We start from the raw sequence: 10,000 nt of genomic DNA on the forward strand, positions 1-10,000 counted from the left end.
CAGCCAATATTGTCTAACTAGCTGACAACACAAGTGAGTAGCAGGATAAATGCATCATGGTCTGGGGTTGCGTGAGGGCTGCCAATGGTTATATACAAATTAATAGTTGAGGCATTGCCGTCAGCTGCATACAGGCATCAACTAATGAATGAATGAACTGCAGCAATTAGGAGTTTCACACAGGATGTTGATGCAGCATTAAAGTGCCCTGCTGTTATTAGTCAAACAAACCAAGCGTCTCCTCTACCTCCTCCTCCTCCAGGCCTCAGGGCTTCTAGAAGGCTCACAGCGGGCAGCGGTGTCGACTTTTCAGCTGCTTTACTTTCAAATAGATACTTTAATTGTGCCCGCAGGGAAATTGGTCTGCAGCGTAATCACGAAGCAATTTATCCTAGTATCACAATACAGTACACCGAGTGACAGCAACTCACACACACACATACAGTGATACATATATAAATATTTCATATTAAAATATTTCTTTAGCTGGAGTCGGTTGGTTGTGTATTGGACTTTTGGGAATGTTTGGCACCCGACCATGAAGGCTTATAACAACAATTAGAAATTTACAACTGATAAAAGCTTATAATTTCAATGGGCAAAGCAGCAAAGCAAAGCAAGCCCTAACAAGCATCAATTAAAAGACAAACAACCAATTAAGGAGCCAGCGGTACTATATGGCTGACATCGTAACATTATTTTTTAAATATATATATTCACAATGCTGTGGCCAACATGTGCTTTTCGTAGTTCTTCATAAAAATATTGGAAACAATTGTGTAACGTGCGTGTTATGTATATCAGTGGTGTAAAAGGGGTTTGAAGGTCACGGTTTCATTTTCGAACAGTCAGACAACAAAATGCAAATCATAAAACAGAACATTCATTATTTAAAAAACAAACAAACATGAAAACTGCAAACTACTAGCGGATAATTCACCGAGAAATTAAAAACTAAAATATGTTTGATATAAAATATAATAGTTAACAATGTTCTTTTAAGAGAAGTCAAACTGTTTGAACAGTCTAAAGTAGGAATGTTTCCATCAGGGTTTAATGCTGCTGATCATCCATGATTGAGATTGGCCGATACCAATACACATATGTATTACCTGTAGATTCATGTTACATTTATGTAACAATTGTTTTCAATTGTTTGAGCAAAGCAAAGTCAATAGTACACACAAACTAAACAAACAAAAAAAATACTATCTACTACCCATTTAAATCCTTTGGTTTTTGCCCTCAAAGTCCTTCTGCGTTCAGGGAATTATTCTTCGATTGTGTAGACATTAACAAAAACCAAGGAAAAATGATCTTGAGAATACAAAAATATCAACCTAATCACCCGAGTATCGATCGTATACTGATACAACCCTTGGTATTGACACAATCGACTTATAGACTGTGTACTGTCGTGTACTCTGTGACAATACTGACACAGTTGTTTGACAGATGTTGTCTTATTATCCTCTCTCTAGACTAATTAATTTACTTGTTTATTACATGTTAATAGCTGCTAACTCTCTGCTATAACGTGGTTCCATCTACACTTCTTAAAGTTTAACAAGAACTTATTTTTTGGTGTGTTTTTGTTTAACCTGACATATGTGTGACATGTTTAACCTCATCCTCCAATGAGAATGGTAGGTTTTGCTTACCGACCTCGAAGCAATTTTATTTGGTACATGGTGTAATGATAAGTGTGACCAGTAGATGGCAGTCAAACATAAGAGATACGTGTAGACTGCACTATGATGGCAATATGACTCAAGTAAACAACACCAACATTTTAATTGTTCCATTGAATATATAAAACATTACACACGGTGCTCAAAAATCTATCAAAATGTTTTAGTACGACTTTGGTAAGCTATGAAGCTGTACCGCTTGATGGATTGTCGGCGCATTAAACATAAGAGTATTATTATCTGGCGTTTTGTTTCGCAATATTATGCAGAAGCAACTTTTCTTACCTTCTGGTACCTGCTGATCTGTATTTGGGATCTGCATGAATCCTGAAAATTTGTGCGCTTCCGCCATGTCGACACCGTAGTTGATAAGCTTCTTCTTTATCTCTATCTTCTTGTTATGGGACATTCATCCTCCGCTGTTGCCATTTCTAATATAAAGTAGTGTAAAGTTCTTACTTATATCTGTCAGTAAACTCGCCATGAAAGCGCTAAAACATACCGGTGTTGTGAGTTTTACATTATTCACCCAAGGAACTTCAGTTATTAAAGAGTTCCGGTCGGACGGTTGTTGTTTCTGGATGAGGAGATGCTGCTCCGTTATTGATTGAAGTAAAGTCTGAATGTCATCAAAACAGTTAGCTCCTTCTTTGGACACTTCTTCCACTCCCGTCCTTGCACGCTACACCGCTACAACAAAGATGACGGGGAGAAGACGCTGCCGAAGGTGAGCCACGTAAATAAGACCGCCCACAAAACGGCGCATCCTGTCAGAAAGCGAATTGAAGATGATCTGTAAAACAATCCATGCAACATTTTGACCAAATAACCACCATTACATGTTATGTAAACCACAAGGAAGTATTTTCCATTTAGAAAAAAAAAAAAAAAATATGACTCATTTAATGCGCCTTATAATCCGGTGCGCCTTATATATGAAAAACGATCGAAAATCATCGGCAGTGCGCCTTATAATCCGGTGCGCCCTATGGTCCGGAAAAGACAGTATATAAAGTAGGTGGACATTCTGCAAATAAAACATTTGTCTCGTCTTACCCGCCTCGGTGTCCTCAGTTAGATTTACTTTGAGGTTTCCAATGAGCTGCTCTAACATAGAATATTTGTATGTTTCCAGTCTGGAAGAGAAAAAACCCATTGATTATTTGGTGGAAAGTTAGAAACTTTTAGGTTTGCGGCTTTCAAACGCACCTGGCAGCCAGGAGATGCTCGCTAAAACGCGTTTCTTTGGCAAAACTCAAGTCGAGAAATTCCTCGCCCAACGTGCCCTGCCGGCGAAGAAGACAAAATTGATGCGGTGGGAAGACTCGAAAATGTCACGTACGCACCTCTGCTGTGCTCTGCTTGAAAGACATGTTGAATAGCTGCAGGCTCAGAGCTGACATCGCCTCATGAAGCGCTCGCGTGAAGCTCCAGGCTGGGATCCCTGGATTAGAAACAGATTATATTGCCAATTCCGAAGATGATTGCCACAGTTGTCAAGACTCACCTGATGATGCTATAAAGGCCATGGATTGAAGGATGGTCGCGATAAAATGCCCCGCGTGTTCCAGCTTGGCCTCTGACAGGAAAAGGACTTGACGGCCGGCGTCAAAATAAAAGTCTCCCGAACACTGGGACAGCAGACTGTTATCGCAGCGCCAAAACGGGACGGACTTGGCCGGCATGAGGAGCACGGAGGGGAACATGGCGGAGCTTTTTTCCAGCAGCTCCATCACCCGGCGACCGAACAGAAAAACGGCCGAGTGCCTGGGCGAGAGGCTGTCGAGTGCGCTTGGAATAAGCCGTACTTCATTGTCCTCCTGGGATGAATCACAAATCCCTGTGAGAAGAAGGGGAATCGTTTTTGTTAAGACATCATTTAGGGGATTTACTCCTTTTATTTGTGTGTGTTTGTGTACCGTTAAGGAGAGGTTGCACTGGATGATCTGGAGGGAAATTCTGCAAGGATTGCTGGATGTCTTGCAGGGTCTTGTATAGGGGGGTTAGGCAGACTAACTTGGATAAGTCCACATCACTTAGACAAGGACCTGTGCTGTGCGAATGGCCTCAAAAGGAGGGCGACACAGAAAATAATACATCACTGAACATTAAACTGTTGGGGAATTGAACAAATTCCAACATTGTACTGTACTGAACAACACTGTTAATATTCTACAGAAAATCATATTTTAAAATAACTTTAAAGTTAAAAGTTAAAGTACCACTGATAGTCACACACACATTAGGTGTGGTGAAATTACTCTGCATTTGACCCATCCCCTTGTTCCACCCCCTGGGAGGTGAGTGGAGCAGTGAGTAGCAGCGGTGGTTGCGCTCGGGAATCATTTTGGTGATTTAACCCCCAATTCCGACCCTTGATGCTGAGTGCCAAGCAGGGAGGTAATGGGTCCCATTTTTATAGTCTTCGGTATGACTCGGCCGGGGTTTGAACTCACGACCTACCGATCTCAGGGCAGACACTCTAACCACCAGGCAACTTTAATCTGAAGTTGAGTAGTATTAGGGGGCTAAAAAATGTCCACGTAGGAATAAGTACATGATCTGATCCAGGGTTATTGGTTTGTGTGAGTGACAAAAAGAAAAGCTCTGACGCGCTTCAGTTTGTCATTTTGGTTTGCATTGATAAAATGTCGAGACTGTTACTTTAAGACGACAGGTTTTTATCTTTTATGTTTGGGTAAATAGAAAATCAAGTTAAGAAAAATCTTTAGGTGTGCAGTAATAACGTCTAACTTGAGGGTCAGCAACCCGCGGCTCTCGAGCCGTTAGCGCCGTCCTAGTGGCTACCTGCAGCAATTTTTAGAAAAGGATTGAAAATGGAAAAGGATGGGGGAAAAATTGTGTTTTGTTTTAGTATGTTTTTTGTTTGAAACATGACACAAACCTTCCCAATTGTTTGTATGCTTCAGTGATGACAGTATTCGGTGAACATCGTTTTGTCCTACTAATTTCGTCGGTTCTTGAACTCACCATAGTGTGGACTGTGACACAACGGTTTGTTTACATGTAAAATCTTCCACTCCTTTGTGTCATTTTGTCCACCAAACGTTTTATGCTGTGCCTGAATGCACAAAGGTGACCTTTGTTGATGTTATCGACTTGTTGGAGTGCTAGTCAGGCATATTAGGTCAGTGCATGACTGCAAGATAATCAATGCTAACTTGCTATTTAGGCTAGCTGTGTGTACATGTTGCATCATTATGCCTCATTTGTAGGTATATTTGAGCACATTTAATATCCTTATGTCCTCTTTGTATATAATTTAGTTTTGCATGTCTCATGACACATTATCTGTATGTTATATTGGCTGCATTGTTTGCCATGTTGTTCCAGACCACAGCAAACATTACCTAGCTTGCCAAAAATTGTAATAAATCTATTAAAAGAAGACAGCCTGCCGTTTCCTTTAACTTGGACACACACATTTTTACCTTTGGCCATTAAAAGCCAGTAATTTCCAGGAGTTATCTCACCTTCTGAGTAGCCTCTGATTTACTAATGGTTTCTAATGTTGTAAAAATGTGTAGAATAAATATTAGATTTCAACATTTCTGTCAACGAAGATTTGCTTCAGCCTGCAACACAGTCATTTTGATAGTAGGCTATAATAGCTAATATAGACACTTACGTTATGTGTTGCCTTCATTATAAGACTTATATACGACTTTTCAATTATGTCGGCTCCAGACAGATTTGTTTTTTATATTTTTGGTCCAATATGGCTCTTTCAACGTTTTGGGTTGCAGACTCCTGGTCTAACTTGATGACAAACATTTTTTGCAACTTTAGAAGCATATTTTTTCCGACATTTTCAGTCACTTTCCAAATGTTACAACCTATGAATTGCTTTAATTTTGAGGCTCCCTTGAAGTGAATGTTCTACTAACTATCGTTACACTCTGTATTGGTGTTTTTGGTCTGGACCCCAGGATGCAGAGGCAGCTGGTGAAGTGCAGGTAAAAACCCCTTTTAGTGGGGAAATAGGTAAACAAAGACAAAGAAGTGCAGCAGGGAAGTGCACAACAAGCAAACAGGTGTAGGACGCACAACATGTAAAGCAAGGGAAGTGATCCAGCCCATTCCATAGGACAGGTCTGGCATAAGAAGCTGTCTGATTGGCAACCAGGGATGGATGCATACTGATTGCCTATTAATCTTTAATCTTTATTAGGGACAGGTGATGGAGGTGATGACCATTTTACCATTTTGGAGATGGAGCCAGAACTCTGACTAAAGAAGTGGTGGCAAATGGAGAAATGAGGAGGTGAAAACAAAAATAAGAGTGCTGGACAGGAAATAAAACAAAAAACAAGACACTAATAATAACTTTAAGATGAGATAATGAGATAAGTTACATTTTACACAAAATCCCTATGAGAAAAGGCTTACTCTCTAATCAATATGAACGTTTCTTACTTGGGGCTTTCGATTTGGTCAAGTCCATTGACGAAACCTGTGGATGAACATTTACGATAACCAATTTAACTCCACACTGTAAAAACACTCGACAAACTGAACCATTGCACACTGTTACCATTACATACCATGGTAGTACTCGAGTCACAGGTTTGGATGTGTCTCATTTGTGGTTCCGTGGCATCAGGAGGGTGTAGATCCAGGGTCTGCCAAGTGCCTCCATTTAGTTTGTACAGCAGAGCCTCCACTGACCTGAGAACAGCTCCCAATAATGCCGTGGAGTCGTAAGCTAAACGATGGCATCACAAAATGTGATTAAAAACTTGAAAGTTAAAATATTGTGTACAATAAAGATTGTAGTTTAATACGGTCATCCTTTAAAAAATAAAGTTAATTATATACATCAAATCAAATCAAATCAACTTTATTTATAAAGCACATTTAAAATTTACCACAGGGGTAGCCAAAGTGCTGTACAATGGGCAGGTTAAAAGATAATACGAGTACCGAGCAAACACAACACAACACAAACAGAACACGATAAAAAATAAATAAATAAAATAAATAAAACATAAAAACAGGTTCACAGCAGGTGTGTTATGGGGCGCCATTGCAGGATGGATATCACTCAGTGTAAAAAGCCATGGAATAAAAGTATGTTTTTAAGAGAGATTTAAAAACAGGAAGAGAGGAGGCTTGTCTAACACTCAGAGGTAGGTCGTTCCAGAGCTTGGGAGCAGCAGCGGCGAAAGCTCTGTCACCTCTAAGCTAATACTGTAAATAGATATATACGTTAGGTCAGGAAAAAACACAGAGGCTATTTCATCCCTACAAGCCTGTTTCGCATGTTTCACTGCTCTTCAGAGGATTTTATTGAAGTGTCTGTGGTTGTTACATGTATATAGGGTACATGATGAGACCACGATGGACACTGGTCTCATCATGCCGGCACAGAAACAAGACACTACGGTGTAACAATGACCACAACCCCATGTACCCTACATATGTAACAACCACAGAAACTTAAAAAAAAATCCCTTGAAGAGCAGTGAAACCTTCAAAACCAGCTTGTAGGGATGAAATAGCCTCTGTGTTTTTCCCTGCCCTAACGTATATTCCGCTTTACCCCGGTATTGAGCACTGTATAACGGATAAACCACAGAAACCTCGACTATATATATATATACACATATATATACACACTAAAGTTAGCTTACTTAATGCGAGCTGAAGCTACTGTATATGCGTTCAAATATTAATGTAAACCCCAATAAGAATATGAATTAAAACAACATTCAGTTTACTTTTAGGTGTACCTTGTTCATGCATCTCTTGATCAGTGTTGTTGTATGGATTGTCCCTCGTTGCATTCCGGGATGCTAGCAGCTCTTTTAGCAGACTCAGCTTTTTGCCATCCATGTTCTCAAAGACATGCTTCAAGAAGTCATCAACACATAAAACATTTTAGCAACGTGTTTTAACGGGAAATACTGCATTACCTGTAGTGCATCAACATGTTGGCAGATATTCCGATAAAACTCCTGTGCGTCTTTGCGATGTCGGGCAAGCTGTGAGGCCACATGAAGGTTCTGATCCTCCAGTTTGTCGTATAAAGTCTTCACATTGAACTCTTCTAAATCACAGCACCCCGATACCATTCCTACATGGGTACAGTGCAAAATTAATATGAATTTAATAACTAGATTTTCTCATAGTGAACTCACCCCCCTTGGAAAGAGTGCACTCCTCACCCTCTGCTACACCTCTACTATCTGCACAAAAGCTGAAATAAACAGAAACATTAAGATCGGTGACTTATCAATGACTTTGCTAGGGTCTACATTTGCGTTCAAAATGACCGTACCTGTCTCCGGTGCAAATGCATTCCACAGGACGAGGGGGCTCACCAAGGCTGCGCCACTTAGGCTTTGTCCTCCACTGACTACAGACAAGCTTTGCTTTGTTGGGCCAAAGCACCACCACAGTGGTGGTCACCACCACAACCACCACTAACAACAGACTTAGGAGGCCTGGACACAGTTATGCATGTATGTAGTAAATATTACAGGCTATAGGAATGTTTTATTACAGTAGGAAGGGAATTCATACGGTCCCATTTGTCGCAGTTTACCTGACACAGGAAACGTGACAAATCGGGGGGTGCGCAATCCACTTTATCCGCCAGAGTGCAGTAGAGTTTTGAATATTTTAAAATGTCTTTTGTGGCATTTCCAACTTCGACCACAACTTCAGTTGCTATATAGTGTGGCGCTTTCCATCATTTTCAGCAGATTAATTTGCAAAATGATTACCCACCGCCAACCCTCTTCTTCCCAGGAATGGGGCCATATGAACCCCTTTCCTACTGTATATCATGGTATGGTCGAGAAGGTATTAATGATATTGATCATTTTTTTGTTTATTGTCGTGGTAGCAGTGGTAAACGTAAACGTAAATGAAACCAGTAGTTAGAGGGCCAAATGGGACAAAATTACATGAATAATTCAATAAATCGTTGGGTACAAACTTAGATGTGTCATAAATTAATTATAATTGGATTTAAATACACACATGTGCCATTAAATGTCTCATTAATTAATTTAATGTACAATTATATTGTACGATGTATTCAATTATGTCATGATTGAATTATTTTACAAGTTAATTATTGATTTATTGTTTTCATGAATACATTTAATATTAATGACATACAGTATTTAAGTAATCATTTAAATATGTATTTCTCTAATGTTGTCCCATTTGGACCTTAGTAGTTAGCGGGAAGTAAGCCCCACTGGTAGTGCCAGGTCTGTGAGGGATATACAAATGCATGAGCAGGATGTCTAGGGTTAAATAATATTATAGAGCTACTGATTTAATCAGTTCTATTTTCCCGGTATTGCATGTGTTTTGAGGGTTTCTACGCATTTGCCCTAGTCATCCACTTTGTGCATATTTCCTATGCACAAAGTGCCCTAAATTGATTTTAAACAGTTTGTTTTCCACATTGCCAAGGGTACTACTACTAATTAAATTTGTGTTTAAATAAATGTTATAGTTTATTATTTATATGTCATTCATTATCATACATGTATTATTCATTACTGTGCAAAGTTAATTTTATTTTGCTCCCCTCCTTGTATTTGAATTATATTACTTTTATTATTTCAATAATCGTAATCACTTCCCATGGACAAGTGTTGCAAATTAGAACATGTGCTGAAACACTCAAACAATGCATCCGGTTGGTCCAATGCACTGAAATTGTAATGTCCACATCAAATAAGCAATACGTAATAGCGGGTGCTGTCTAATTCTACACCTGTGTTTTTTAATGATTTGATTTGACTTATTTTATACATTATTTCGTAATAACAATAGATTAGATTCATATAGCGCTTTGCTAGATACTCAAAGCACTTCACAGTGAAAACTGGGAACCCATCATTTATTCACTCCACATTCACAAATGATGATGGTAAGCTACATTTGTAGCCACAGCTGCCCTGGGGTAGACTGACGGAAATGTGGCTGCCAATTTGCGCCCAAAGCCTCTCCAACCACCACCAAACCAAATTTTTATGTTACACCAACGAATCAATAAATATTTTCCCTCATCAATCTATATAATTATTTGTGACCTACGTACTTTTTATCTTTACATTTACATTACTGAACAATCTTAAACTGTACTATCAAATATCTCCATCCTTTTCATTCACTTAAAAAAAAAAACAACATCAGTAAATGCTGAAAAACGGACAAATGGTAAGACCGAATAAGCTGTTGAATTGTGCAAGTGTAAACATGTGATGCACTATTGTACATATGTACATTGTTTTGCATGTTCAAAATTAACAATATTGTTACCA

At 39.1% G+C, this 10,000-nt stretch overlaps 1 protein-coding gene across 1 annotated transcript in view; it reads right to left on the reverse strand.

Annotated features, from left to right (window-relative positions):
• si:ch211-286b4.4 (uncharacterized) overlaps nt 1–10,000 on the reverse strand; it is an 81,393-nt gene that overhangs the window by 18,323 nt on the left and 53,070 nt on the right. Inside the window, exons 22-32 of the mRNA XM_062061850.1 lie at nt 7,993–8,158; nt 7,853–7,911; nt 7,628–7,788; nt 7,445–7,562; nt 6,257–6,417; nt 6,129–6,165; nt 3,611–3,757; nt 3,199–3,531; nt 3,038–3,135; nt 2,901–2,977; nt 2,748–2,827 (exon numbers count right to left, since the gene is read on the reverse strand). Of these exons, the coding sequence (XP_061917834.1) occupies nt 2,748–2,827; nt 2,901–2,977; nt 3,038–3,135; nt 3,199–3,531; nt 3,611–3,757; nt 6,129–6,165; nt 6,257–6,417; nt 7,445–7,562; nt 7,628–7,788; nt 7,853–7,911; nt 7,993–8,158 (1,437 nt within the window). The remainder of the gene's footprint in view (nt 1–2,747; nt 2,828–2,900; nt 2,978–3,037; nt 3,136–3,198; nt 3,532–3,610; nt 3,758–6,128; nt 6,166–6,256; nt 6,418–7,444; nt 7,563–7,627; nt 7,789–7,852; nt 7,912–7,992; nt 8,159–10,000) is intronic.

The sequence above is a fragment of the Entelurus aequoreus genome, linkage group LG10, assembly GCF_033978785.1.
Source record: "Entelurus aequoreus isolate RoL-2023_Sb linkage group LG10, RoL_Eaeq_v1.1, whole genome shotgun sequence".
NCBI lineage: Eukaryota > Metazoa > Chordata > Actinopteri > Syngnathiformes > Syngnathidae > Entelurus > Entelurus aequoreus.